At 40.9% G+C, this 14,904-nt stretch overlaps 1 protein-coding gene across 1 annotated transcript in view; it reads left to right on the top strand.

Moving 5' to 3' along the window:
- The window catches only part of CNTNAP5 (contactin associated protein family member 5), a 272,631-nt gene that overhangs the window by 108,967 nt on the left and 148,760 nt on the right, over nt 1-14,904 (top strand). The window contains exon 4 of the mRNA XM_021526152.3: nt 11,083-11,230. Coding sequence (XP_021381827.2) covers nt 11,083-11,230 — 148 coding nt within the window. The remainder of the gene's footprint in view (nt 1-11,082; nt 11,231-14,904) is intronic.

Here is a 14,904-nt window from a genome sequence, read left to right on the forward strand (position 1 = left end):
GTTGATTTAGTGGTGTTTTAAGAAACTGCTGTCAAAGCCGTGTGTTCTCCACATGGGTACTGGTTCAGGTGTTCATTAATGCTGTACTGCAGAATGTACTGCAGAGCTGTGAGTTCAATGGGCATAAGACTGTAGCATTGATATAGAAGCACTTGAGGGTCTATCAGTGTCTTTCTTTACTAGAAGTTAAATCTGTATATTTGCACAGTTCTCTTCTGTTTGCCAGAGAACAAGCTCATCTTTGAAGACTGAACTGTGAACCTACATCCTAGCCCAGCTTATTATTCATGCCTCGCTGTGTGCAAAGGGTTTGAAAGGAAATCCTGTAATAGGTTAATTTTCCTCTCTGTAGGTTGCATTGTCTAAAAACATTTGCTTCTTTCTTCCCTTCTTTGTTACTTTTCAAGGTGTAGGTACTCATACTACTTTCAAGATAAAAAGAAAAACACCTTAAGCACAATGCCTTCATCTTAATATTTGCAAAAGATGTTAGGTGTTCTTATTTCTAGTTTTAAAGATGAGCTCTTTCATGGATCCTATTCATGGATCCTTTCTTTCACCTATGATCAGGAGATAAAAAGAATAAAAGAGCCCTGTGTGCTAGATTTCACACCTCAGCAGAAGGGCTTGTTAAGGAGCTATTGATTTCCTCTCTCCTCAACTCCTTCCTCTCTTCCCATACATCCCCCCTCCTCAACCCCCACCTCTTTTGCCATACTTAAATGGGAAATATTGATACCATTGGAGAGGCTTCTAAGGTTTCTAGTTTTTAAGTGTTTGCCTAGCTATAATTTAAGGAAAAACTGTATGGAATGGAAAGGAAAAAGGACAGCTTACAAAAAGCAGCATCACATACCTTGCTGTTAGAGAGAAACAGGTTCTCTAGGATGATCCTCCTTGGGGAAAGGACAAAAATGAAACTGTTATTGAAGGTCCTAGGGATGGCCCACTGTGATGTATCCCAGTTTGCACATTTACAGCAACATTTATTACACCTCTTGTTGAAAGAACCTATTTCCACCTTCCTTCTCTTGTGTTCATCCACATGGGGGTAATGCTCATTTCAAGATCTGTTCCTTACAAGCACTAAAATTTCAAACTCACTTAGAAGTTCCCATAATCTCCTAATTTCTACAATAAAAGTAGTAGAACAGTTTTTATTGATGGTCTGATGTGATCTTGGGCTTGCCAAGTGTATCACGACTCCGTATGTCCTACCGTAACAACAGCAACAGGTATTATTTGTATGACAAAAAAATTGCACTTCAGAATCACAATTTCAGGCCTCCTCCTTGGATAACTAACAGAAAGTTACTTTTTTTTTGTGCTATAGTTTAGAGAACATCATGATCTTCAGAGCCTACTGCTGAGTGTTGTTTGGTGTGGTTGGCATAATGAAATGTGTGGTTGAAACTTAATGGGCAGGCATGCATTTGGAAGACATTGCACATTTGCCTGCCAAGATGCTGCAAAAGCTCATCTTACTTTATTGCAAGAGGAAGAGAAGTGGTTTCTTTAAGTTGCTTTAGTGTCCTCAAGATTAATTTAATGTGGTTCAGTGATGGACCTCAATGTGAAAGTGCAATGACAAGACTCAAATGTAGGATGCTGCAAGCATTACAGTGACGGTTTTGTAGGAGGAAAATATGACAATTAAATTTAGCCCTGCTGTGGCAGAGACAAGTCTCTGTAATTGACTGGGCCAAGACTATGGCTGATGTACATGAGCACGCTTTCACTGCTCTCAGGGGTAGGGTTGTGGCTTCACTGCCACCCACGTGGAAGAGCAGTAATGGGTAACATCTGAGGGACGTACCAGGCTGGGAATTTTCCTGATGATGTCCTTAACCCAGGCCCCAGGAAGGGTGCAGACTTCCATAAGAGAAGGATCTGTCCAGTGTATTGAACCTCTGTTCCCTTGAGAAGGGAGTTGCCTGCTACTATAACCTGTCTTTTCTTCCTTATGGAAATTACTACTGGGCATGGGGGAGGAGGGTATAACAAAAAATATGTGTGTAGGCACCTGCATTTCAGTGTTTTATAGAAAACTGGAGAAAATCAAGCCTACCTATATTTCTTCTTTCACAGGATATTACTTTAGTGATCCAAATGCAAATGCTGTGGAACTTTATAACAGCGAAATAATGTAAGATAATGAAGCACAGTATTCATCTGAGGTCACTGCTGCATGCAATAACTAACACCTCTCTGGTGTCATCTTGCTGGATCCGTCTGGCAAATTACAACCAGCGAGATACTGAGTGTACAGCACCAGCTATTTAAATGTACTTTGATGAAGCTAAACACAGGGAAGGTTCCCAGAGCTCCCCAATGCTGCCAGACATAAACACATTCACTGCATTGTTAATCCCACTAATTTAATGTAAAGCATGAAGGTCTCCATGAGATTTATGCAGAACAGCTGAAATCTATGATTAGTGCTGGCAGCAGAAGAGCAGTTTCAGTCTGTTGGCTAAGGTTAATGTAGTCAAGGTACTAGGGAAATATTTATCCTTCTTGTGATTTAGTTTAAAATACTATCTTTATGTAGGATTGCCTTTAAGATAAAGTGCAGGAGGCTGAACAGAAGCAGGAATTAGCTGCCGACTTATAGCTTAGACTTGTAATTTACAGGTTTAATTTTGCTGCTTGCTTCTTGCTTCTATTATTATTTATTTATGTAGCAGTGATGATATTACCAGCGATAACAGCTTCACTTCCAGGTGCTCCAAAGACAAAGCCGATTCTAAAATCTAAAGATAGGGATCCATTCTCCATCAGTGTAATGCAGTTTTGTGAGATGCAGTTTCACATATGTATGCAAAGGATGTCTCAGCATGGTAAGGAAATTGCACTTGGTTCATTGCTGGGAAGAAGAAGAAGGGCAACCTGCCCAGCTACAGATTGGATCAGGCATTTGGGCTACATGTGTAATGGGAAATGGAAGAACACTGAGACCATTTTCTCATCCCGAGGTCAAGTGGTGTAACTCGTGTATTATCCATTTGTAAATTTGCTTTTTTCTAAAAGAGATCACTGTATCCACGTTGCCTATTGGGAAAGGTCTCTGGCAGATACAGAATCTTAGACTTTGCCAAGGTACAGTTTGGCAGACTCTGGAAACAGATTGACACTAATTTGAACTGTTTAAAGATCAAACTGTCCATTTCAGTATAGAAAGTTGGCACTGAACAAAGCAAGAAAATAAATTAGAATTTTCTAGAGGTGAATCAGAACAGGGGAAAAAATGTGCAAAAGGTTAAAAAGTTCTCCAATATTTTGTTTCATTTTATTTGGTCTAAATAGAAGTGTTTCACTGTCCATAAGGGACCCAAGAAACTTCATTTTTCTGTCACCATCATTACTCACATGCCTTTTTAAATTTTGATACAGACCAATTTAGAAAAGAATATTATATAGATTGCCTCAATGGCTAGGGGTTTTTTTTATGTTTTTGCTTGCAAAAGATTTTGATGATGTAAAAATGATGGGTTTTATTTAAAATGCTGTGATTAGTTCTACCAACTGTAAGGAAAAGGATAATAAGCAGCATCCTTAATATAAATGTAGTTTACTTTGGGCAGTCATCTATCTGATGCTAATGATGTTGTTAACAGCATTTGTTCCTGTATTTGGAAAGCAACTAACCAGACAGAAAGGTATGAACACAGTGTAATGGGGTGGATTAGCAGCAAATAACCTTCTCACTCGAGCAGATCATTTAGGGAAGTGATGAATTTGTATGGACCCTGATACATTACTGCATCTCCTCTCCCCTCATTGTACAGAAACTGCCAGTAGCTCAGAGGTGTCTAAATAAGGCTCAGGAGCCCAGGTGGATGCTGCATTGCTGGAGCACAGCAGTCAGCCCCTCAGTAACAAGTGTAATGCAGTCCCAGTAGGACTCCTGCTTGATCAGGAGACATTTTAATCCTTGCTGAGTAGGGAAGTTTAACTACCTCTTTGTAGATGAATTTTTTTTTTTTTTTTTCTGTTAGGGGGTAGAGGGATGAGATGGAAAGCTGTCACTTCCTCAGATAATATGTTATGGGAGGATAATTTTGACAGGTGCCTCTTCTCTTCTTCCCCCCCTGCTCCTCCCTAATAGCAGCTCTGACAGTGTGCCAGGGGATATTGTTTCTGAGGTTATTGTCTGACAGTGTGCCAGGGGATATTATTTCTGAGGTTCTTGTCAAGGATGGGTGTTTCACAAAGAAAAATGTAGCTGCTGTTGGGAAAGAAGAAACATTAGCAGAAAGGAGGCTTCTTTATATGAAGGTAGGGTAGGGTTTAGACTGGCTTGAGTCATTGTATTGAAGCTGGAAGCTGAAGCATGCGTCTGGAAACAGGCAAATCAGCTCAGAAGGCTGTTAACCAGAAATAACTGTTTACCTTTTGTCATGAAGACTATGGTGCATTTTATAGGAAAGAGACATGAAGCGGAAAGAGATGCTCAGAGGTGATTGATGGGCTAAGTGGACACAACCTGCCCTCCAGTTTTTGGTCCCTGGACCAGGCTGACAGCTGTTTTCTCTTAGGCTCAGGCTGAAACCTGCTTAAATCGGTGGAAAAATCTCCCATTTACTCTCCTAAGCAAGCAAGTTCCTCCAAGTAAATTTACTTCATTTCTACAGAAGTTTTGAAAGAATACTGAAAGAAAATTTAACTTGCCTTTTGAGAAAATAGAGGTAGGAAAGCAAAGTACTTGGGTTTGCCATCCATGTACCAAATGTAGCTGTGTGGTATTGAAAACAGAGCTCTAAACTTCAGCTCTTAAAGGAGCTGAGCAGTCATCCTTGTCATCCTTTCCTTCTGCCCATGCTCTTGCCCCCTCTAACAGCAAAAAAAATGTTTTAAGGCCAGATGCTGAAAAGACCAACTCCCAGGGGCCAGGTCCTGCTGTGAACTCCTGAGCTGGGCAGCTGCACTGAACTCACCCTCCAAACAAGGAGGAGCTTTTAGCAGCTCCCAGTCTGGGCACAGGGCAATGGAGATGACAGCAATGCAATTTCACTGTGTTGCTTTGTGACAAGATATTAACAGTTCTGGCTTGATGTGTTAGGCAGGACTTTTTCCATTACCTAAGCAAAGCAGTATTTTTCACCATGGGCATTCACAGGATGCAGAAATAGTAAAATGTGAAAAAATCTCAAACATTTAGACTTTTAAATTATATTTTAGTTTTATATCTTTTTGTGTTTTAGGGCTGAGCTGAGGTGAAAGGGCTGAGTTTCTACAATTGTATGAACTGACAGTTACTTTTGTTTTGCAGCAGAAACTACATGCATTTTTTAATTTTCATTGTTGCAGAAATTTGTAGCCACAAGCCTGTCCAGGCCTAATGGGCAGCTAGCAAACACTGATGCAGTATAATTTTTCTGTGAAAAGAAACCCTGTAGGATCCCATTAAAAACAGAGTGTGCTGTGTTTCCATATGGTGTGTTTATGGCAGTATTGTGGCCTTGTCATGGTAACCCTTGGTCTCTTCCACATATACAAGCAGAGACCTAGGACCCCTGCCATAGCTTGGTTTTAGTCATTGGCTTCCTCCAAACCTGGATTTGCCCACACCCAACAGCCCCACTGAGTTGCAGTCCAGGTAAGACAAACTTCAGCATAACTGAAATGCCATTGCCTTTGGAGAAGGTAAAAGTCAGAGTTTTTTTTCAGCCTGAGAAATGTGAGAAGCTAGGCAATGCTTTCTCCTTTCTCTTTCCGATTTTCATGCTGTTTCTTCTTTGAAAATTCATTCTTTCCTTAAAGTGCATGTACTCTCAAGTACTTGGGAGTCATTCCCTGGGAGGTATGTTCTGTATCACTCCTACCTCGTGATCTTTCTTATTTGGCTATGGAAGTTTAAAGAGGAGAATGACATTGTTTTACTCATAAGTACTGCAGTTCTGGGATTTATGACAGTCTTAGCTGCTTTTTGTCTCCTTTTGGTTCCCTCACTGAGCTCTGGATAGCTTGAATCAAGTGACCTCTTGTCCTTGTTCTTCAGGCACTGCAGACAGCACACTCTGATGTCACTGGTGAGATTTGAAGGTGGAGTGCTCTTTTCCATGCTTGTATTTCTTTTACTGAAGGTTGAAATGTCGTAAATTGCTAGCATCTATGTTGTATGCCCTCTGCACATTTATAATCTGATTATTTCTTTCCCCTCAATTCAGCTCATCAGGGTTACTTTGGCAGAAATGAGAGTTTTCCATATTCTTAAAATACCTCCCCTAGCAGGTAGTTAACCTCAGGTCTGCCTGCTCACCGTACAGGGCTGAGGATTGTGCTGATGTTGCTGCTTGCATACTCCTTTTGAACCCATCCCATTACCAATCTAACAAAGTGGGAGAGCAGAATGTATTCAGCAGAGCCATTACAGGAACCACCTTCTGCAAGTCTGTAAATAAGTTGCCATTTGATGTGCAGAGAGTTCATGCTGGGGGAGGCTGAGATAAAGTCCTGTATCTGGTCTTACCTTCTGAATTAACTAGGCTTTCATGAGCAGACACTTGCACCCAGTTTTCACTTGCCTGTTGGGAGATGGAGACCAGTCTAAGAGTTTGGCCAAAGGATGATCTAAAGCTCATCAAGTCTCACTGGCATGATCTGGCATAGCTCTGAATTAATGCATGAGGTAAAGAAACAAATATATATCTTCAGGGTTATCAGACTACTGTCATATTTCACTGCAGTTGTGTGACATTTCCTGAACTGCCCTTGAAAAGCTTTGGGGATCCCTCCGAATGGAAGAGCTGTGAAAATAGCCTATTTAGTTGGATCATTTTTTCCTGAGGGACTCATCCATGCAAATTCCAGGCAACACCAGCAGTTTTGAGGTTTATGCTTCTTTTCAAAATTTTCGTTTTCATTTAAGCAGGAATTCCATTTTGTCCTTTTCACTACAATCCATGAACTAGGTGAGCTGAGCATGGGGAGGAGCACTGTGTATGCCTGTCTCATTGCCATTCTTCCCTGCGTGCTGCCCAAGAGGCAGCGCTGAGCTGGCTGGACCCTGCTCCAAACCACTGCAGCTGCTCTCCCCTCACCTCTTCATGCCAGTGGGACCTGCCTTTGCTGCCTCATAAAAAAAGCCTCATAAAATATTACTGTGGTGCCGTGGTGTGTGTCACAGCAGAGCACCGTGCAGCCAGGCACTGTGAGACAAGCTTGGTTCGGGGGGCAGCCCTGGCCAGCTGTTAACCTTGCTGCTGCTGGCACTGGGGAAAAGCTTTTGCCTTCAAGAAGCTGCTGGCAAAAGTTGGCACTAATGGAGCTCTTTGATTTATAAGCCCCATAGAATGCCAGAGGCAGTATTTCCCATGTAAATCATCCGTCTGTTGTGTTTACAGGGCTTGTTAAAAGACACAGATTGAAGGGCTGTGCTCCCTCCCAGAGCAACTGTGTTGCATGGGAGATGCAAGTGCTTTGTTTTCTGCTTTGTTCATAATTTTGGTCCTGGGAATTAATCCTTATCAACAACAAGTTGTAAAAGAGGCCATTTCTCAAGAGGCCTTCTGCCATTCTCACCAATAGGTTTACTCTTAATCAATATTTGAACCTCCAGGGCTGCAAAATCTGGTACTGCATCCTAGTTTCATCTCCTTTAATGGATGGATTTTTCTCTGTGCCAGCTGTGGATCTTAAGTTTTCAAGTGACCATCTGTGGCAATTGGTATTATTCAATCAATGGTCTACAGCCCACAGGTGGTCCATAAAGCATCAAAAGGTGATCTCTATAGCAGTGGGAGTTGGAAGGGAAAATCAGAGCAATCCTGAAGGCACACACACAGTGATGCCCTGTCGGTAGCAGCAAGTGCCAGCAGCACATAGAGCCATCTTGCAGGCACAGATCAATGGGTACAGCATTGCCTGTGGATTTCCTTTCCCCAAAAGGGTCATTAGCTCTTTGCTTATTAGAGGAGATTGAGAAAAGAAGTAAGGCTGTAAGGGTGGTATTGGACCTCTGAATAGTGTATTTTTACCAGTGTGGCTCTTTCAGTGTGGGAAGGCTGTTTTTACGTAGTTGCCCATCAGGTTTGGAATGAAGTAACTGATCTGGAGGCTGGATGTGAATAATTCTGACTCTTGCTTGAGCTGTTGAGGGAAGATCCTAGCAGAGATGCCAGCCGGTAGGCAGCGAGATCAGCTTGCAGGGGGTGTGGGACAGCTGTGAATCTTTTCCCTGGCAAAACCACAACCTCCTTGATGGCACAGTCCCTAAAGTCTGCTGGACACCTCAGCTTGTTTCACAGTATTAAGGTGTACTTTTTCTTTTGTCTCTTTTCACCTTTACTGTCTCTCTAGTCACTGTGTTTTAAGCTTTTCTTCACAATTGGGAGGACTAGAAACCTTCGTTCCTCCCTTGTTGTTTTTCTTCTTTCTTTTTTATCTCATTAAAGGTGAGACATTTACATAATCACAGGACTCCAGGAGCATGAGCCTTTGGAGCAAAGAAACAAAAAACAACAGTCTTCTTTATGCATCTTATATATCCATAAGTGTCTTATTAAAAATGTGAGGACTGCCACAGCTATGACTGTGAGGCTTACTCTCTACTGATAGTTTCATTTCTGAGAAGGACAAGATTTTTCACTTGAAATATAAGGAAAAAAATCTGAAAGACTCTGCTGGAATTTGAAATTGGTTCCTATGTGAAAAGCAGTATAATATCAAGACATAGAACTACTGTTTGTTCCACTCCTCAAAACATATCTGCTGTATTTGGTTAACTTTGAATTAACATCAACAAGAATCTCCATTAAAATATATATATATATATATATATATATATATATATAGCTTAATTTATGAGAGGTTAGTTAGCTGTCACACTTGTAGAAAACAAGATCTTGTGCATAAAAAGTTCAGAACTAGAGGTATAGGAAAAGCAAAGCTTTGAGGACAACTGGGATAACCAAATTTTTACCCTTTTCAGCCTGATAAGCTCCTAGTAGAAATAATTTTACAGATCTGTGATGGATTAACCCCAACCATTACCTGAGCCCCACATAGCTGCTCACTCTCCCTCTGTGGGATGGGGGAGAGAATTGTAAGATTAAACATGAGAAAACTGAGTTGAAATAAAGACAATTTAATGGGTAAAGCAAAAGCCACTCACACTTTTGCAAGCAAAACAAGGAGTTCATTCTCCACTTCCCATTGGAGATGTTCAGCCATTCCCAGGACAGCTGGGCTCATTCACACGTAATGATGACGTGGGAATACAAATTGCATCACTCTGAACATCCCCCTGTCCTTCCCCCAGCTCTGTGTGCTGTGCTGTATGCTGTCAGTGGGATGGGATATCCCAGTGGCCAGCTGGGGTGGTCCCTCCCATCTTCCCATGCCCTCCAGTCCCCTCACTGGTGGGGTGAGGAGCAGAAGAGTCATTGACTGTGCAAGCGCTGCTTGGCCATAACTAAATTATCTCTGTATTATCCACGCTGTTTCCAGCACAAATCCAAAACACAGCCCCATACAAACTGCTGTGAATAAAAGTAACTACACTTCAGCCAAAACCAGCACATGATCACGTGTTTTGAAGGGTGGCTTTTCAAGGAGGTAGCAGGGTTGTGAGAGATCATTGCAGTAATGTTGTTCATCTTCAGAGGCAGGCAATCACAGCAGAGAAATGCAAAGAATGTTTTAGGAAGGGAGATATATGTGGTCTTTTGCATTCATGACTGGGTGGAAAATAAGGCCTATTGTATATAGAAGATAATTTCCCCAAGTTACAGTTTTTAAGGTGAAATGAAATTAAAAAAATATAGTCTCAAATGATTGTGCCTTAGAAATGTTCCAGAATATTGTTTATTTAATATGGTTCCAATAAAAGAATTGAATGCTGAGTTTAGTAAAACAAGAATACACTGAATCTGAGGGTTTACACCATCTATTGTAACATTTGGAAAAATGTTGGAATGCTTGTATTTGAGGAAAAAAATTGAGTGGAGATAAATCCCTAATCTCTTTAACACATCCTTCAACCATCAAAATGAATTGCAAGTCTGCTTTAATGGGCTATTCCAGTTTTGCTCAGAATTACATTGTGTATGAGATTGATGCCATTTTTTGAACTGCAGAAGCATTTTAAACTGGTACAACTTTTTGTGATGAAATTTTATGCTTACAAAATGCAGGACCTCTTTTACAAATATGGCTGTCCTGCGAGATTATGTTTTTGTGTGTTCTCTCTTTGCTTTTCATGTTTTACAAAACTGTTAGCTTCAAATTTCAATCCTAGCTGAATTACTGAAATGTTATGAGGATTGCAGGAAGTCTGTGATATTCCTGGGCCAATATTACAGATAAGGGTGTAAAAATGAATTGAAAATGCTTCAGGCAGGAATACAGCCTTGAAGTTTTTCTGAAGGTTTTTCTTTGAAATGCCCCAGTCATTCTTCATCCATTGGAGAATTTACTCTTGTTGAGTTAAAATTCTGACTAGGGCCATTAATTTTGGCTTGCTGTTGCTGGCAATTAATTAAATAGGTAAGGAAAGAAATTAAATTATTATGTTTGCATGCTTTAACTCTCTTGGGCGCAAGCACAGTCAAAACGCTGATTCTCCTGTGTACTTACTCAGGCTTTTATCTCTTCCTGTTCCTTGCCTGAGTTTTCTGTTGGGTATCTGGAAGTACACTGTCCTGTTCTTCTTCCCAGACTTTCAAGAATTTCAGTGGCTTGTGGCTATCATTTAGTGCTTCCATGAGTGCAGCAAAGGCTAAATCAAGCCCTGTCCTTCACTCTGCTGACAACACTTAGAGGTTGATGGAGTATTACAGTGCACGGGAATAGCCTGGGTTGGGAGAAATTGTGCAGCATCTTCAGTATCATCCCCATCTACAACCTGCTGTTGTAACTCTGTGTATGCATCCCCCCACTCTGCTGAGCTGCTGCTGTCTCCTTTGCGTCCCTTCATAAGAGATGCAGCACTTAGCAGAAAACTTGACAATCATTTTTAAAAATGTATGTAATTTTTGAGGCTAAGAATCGTGATGAGGGATGACAGTTCACAGCTTGGTTCAGAGTGCTGTGTTCACCTCTTGTTGCTTACTGTCTCACCAAGGCTCTTTATCCTTCCAGGTTTTCACAGGGAACAGCAATGCTGACAGTGTGGTTCACCACAAACTGCTGCACTCCGTGAAAGCTCGATTCCTGCGCTTCATCCCCCTGAAGTGGAATGCTGGTGGGCAGATAGGGCTGAGAGTTGAGGTCTTCGGCTGCTCTTACAGTAAGTGGCTGCATCTTAACCCACATTTTGTCAAAGAGCTTTTATTTGGTGCTGGTGGTGCTGTGTAAAGAGTGCAGTAAAAGCTTTATGAGTAAAAAACTTCTATGTAACATGAAACACATTGCCATTGTTTATTTTTTCCAGTAGTTGTTCTTGCCTTTCTGCCCAGGGATGTGCTGCCCATCTCACTCAGCTGGTGAAGCCTCCTCAGGGCTGAGCCCACCACAGAGCAATTTGCTGCTTCTGGGAGTGCCAGGCAGTCAGATACTGCAAAACCTCCTGCCCACTGGAGGTCACAAAGCTAATTGGCTGTATTTGCCTAAACAGTTCATTTGTGAGTTTAAGGCAAGTTACCTAGTTGTAAAGTTCTGTGGATTCTGCAGCTCTGGTTGTACTTGGGGCTGATGACTTTATCGCTTCAGAGTGCAGAGAACCTGTCTGCTGATTTAATTGCCTTTACACGACAGCTTTCTTTGGCCACTCTTAACACAAGATGGTCTTTGAAGTATGGTGTGTAATGTTTTGGGCTTTGGAGCAGCCTGCAAATGTTGCTGGCTTGGGGTGTTTCAGTGACAAATCCTACGGTACTGCAGACTGTGGCAGACTGTGGTTGTATGGCAAAAGAATTGCTGCTGCTCCATTGCAGAAAATGGAAGTCCACTCATGAGGAAATGCAAGTCCAATATTTGTTTCTCAGGTGACTTTGTGTTCATTTTTTTTACTTGAGATGCTGCTGGAAATGGGGGAGATTTTATTGTGGAGAGTTCAGGGGATTACCAGCATGTTACTGATGAATTTGGCATGGTGTGGCACAAGTGACCATCATGTGCCACCACTGTACTGGTGCATCTTGCCATTTAGCTTAGGTCCTTATCTGTTCCTCCCAAGCACAGATAATGGGCTGCAGCAGAATAAGCATGAAAACTATTTGGGAGACAACCTAAATTTATCTAAGCTAAATGAAAGAAAAGTTTATTAAACTTTTTGATTCACATATTGCCACCAAACAAAGACACAACTCCAAGACTCTCTGGGGCCTTGTCACTGCACATGGATCTTAGTACTGCTTCACATGGTTTCACAGGAAAATTTTTATGGTCTCTGTGTAGGTCTATGACATCCATTCAGCTTCTTCCAGATGCTGTTTCTCCACCTGCACAGGCACTGTGGACTGACCTACAACTGCCTGGTCTTGATGCACAGTCATTAGGGCAAGAGACCTTTTCCAGGTGTATTAGTGAACATGTAAACTGAAATCTGAAATTCAAAATCAACTGCCTTTAGTGACATAATTCTAAAACAGCCAGATAATCTGTTTTCAAGAGCTTTCTTCTTCCAAACCTCTGCAGTGAAGAGTATAGTCCAAACAGTTGTTTAACAGCTAGAACTTGACCTTTGGGAAGATTTAACCTTTTGTGGCTGTTTTTTTTCTTTTTTTATTGGTAGTCCATGTGATGTACTCCATGAGCACTACTTTCATGTCAGACTGTGGTTGTATTTTCTATGATACAAGGAAGATTTCAGAATCACTTGCAGGCTGAGTTGCCTTGTGTTATCATCTAAGTCTTCATCTTTGTCCTGTACCCTGCAGTTGCAGGAAATAAAAGTGCTTGTGCAGAATTAAGGTATGAGATTAAAGTGAGCCAGAAAAGAAATAAAGAGATTCATAAAACTTTTACAGGGTGTTGAAATATTAATTCCATTTATAGAAATGTGCCATTCACATTTCTCTCTGGCAAATTGCATATGCTAAAGCAATACCTGTCTAAAAGTTGTGCTTATATAGTTTTACTGACTTGGCTACTCCTAACCCAGACACACCAGCACTGTACAAAAGATGTTTGATCATTTATAAAAAGTCATTTTTAGTGGTATACTGACAGAATATCTGCTGCAGATCCTGAGCTGGTGTACAACTACATAACTGCATTTTGTAAAGTTGATAGCAGACAGACTCATCACTGTGTTCAGCTGTAGCATAAGAAATATTAATAATCTGGGAAAAAAATTTAAAATTACAAAGCTTATGTTTCTAGAGACAGGCTGTTGAACAAACCAGGAAGGAAACTGAACTAGAAGAACAAATATATTGAATGTGCACCATCTTCATGCATGTGTCTGTATGTATATGAAAGAAGGGATGTGATGCTGAGAGTAGAAACAGCATCAGCTGATACAAATCCATTTCTAAGAGCCACATATGGCTTCTCTGCTGCCTTTTTTATATGAATGTGATGGTGCTGTGGTAGCAGAAGGCTCTGTTATATCATTTTTGGTGTATGAATCTCTTATGCAGTATTGTCTGCTCGAGAGTCCCCAGGAACACATCCTGTGCTAACTTTTGCCAGTGCAGCTTTCATGGTGATTGTTTAGTAGGGGGCACATGGAAGGCATCAGTTCTTGTAGGTCACCTGCCAGGTGACACTTTGCCAGGAAACAGCAACAAAACATACTGAGGAATCCTGCTGTGTGCATTGGATGCCAAAGTGGGTAACTTAGCCTGTGATGGTTAAGTTTGTGTGCTGCTGCTGAATGGTACTTGCTGTTGTTTATGGCTTCTGCTAGAAATAATTTACTATTAATTTATTCCTCAAGTCTCCCTGTCAAAGAAAAGAGCTTTCATTTTTTGTCTTTTTTTTTTTTTTTCCTTTCTTCCATTTTTCTTTTCACCCTCTATTTGGCTGCCAGTTGACATTGTTTCTTTGGAAAAAGAAAAACATGTTTTGAACAGAAAATCTATTTCATATTATGAGTGTACCTGATCCTGTCCCGTGCATATTGAAGTTCGTATGAATAAAGGACTCTGAGGCCATCATATAAGCTGTAATTCACAGATAGTCTGCTAAATGCTTGCTTTCTTCAGAAAGTATGTATTTAAATGAAAATTGATTACATTTTTTTAAATTCTTGTAAATATCTCATCTGGTATCCTCAAAATAGTCACTAAAATAGGAAGGAGATGATGATCTGAAAGCATACATTAACGTTTCCTGTTCAGAAAAGGACTGATGATGAGTTCTGTGGAAAGTTCCATGTAAGCCCTCGCTATCCCTTTGCAGCAGTGGCTCCAGCAGTGTATTTGTAGCAGATAAGCAGAGCTGCAGCAGAGGACATGCTCAGACAAATGGCAAACCAATTGCTTTTGATGCTGGAGGTGGCAAGGGGCAAGAAGTGTATCTTTATACTTGGGAAAAGTCTCGTAAGCTTAGCAGAAGAAAAAAGAAAATTGCTGGTACAATTTCTTTCATAGGATAAGATTTATAGCTGCATTGAAGATGCTGATCATATTCTATAACTGGTTAACAGCCCAAGGTGCATCAGCAGAATCAGGTGTATGTGCAGTTAACAGGCTGAGATACCACGGGAGAAACAATGATAGGGTGTGAGACAAGGTGTCTTCTGAGATTCTGAGAGCAGAATTCTTCATTTGCAGTTTAGGACTCTCTTTCCTCATATTTTGCTGTCATTGCTTTGGGGAATATGATCTGATATTGTGCCTTTTTATTAAATTATATTTTTACTGGATTATTTTTCTCTTTTTTTTCCCTCTTTTCTTTTATTTTTCTTTTCCCCCACCTTTCTTCATCCTCTCCTTTGTCTTCCTATGAGATAGAAAATAACTCATTGCAGAGAACTGCTTCATGTCTGATGGTCATTGACCAGTTGTGTTTGTA

The sequence above is a fragment of the Lonchura striata genome, chromosome 8 (genome assembly GCF_046129695.1).
Source record: "Lonchura striata isolate bLonStr1 chromosome 8, bLonStr1.mat, whole genome shotgun sequence".
NCBI classification, from domain to species: Eukaryota; Metazoa; Chordata; class Aves; order Passeriformes; family Estrildidae; genus Lonchura; species Lonchura striata.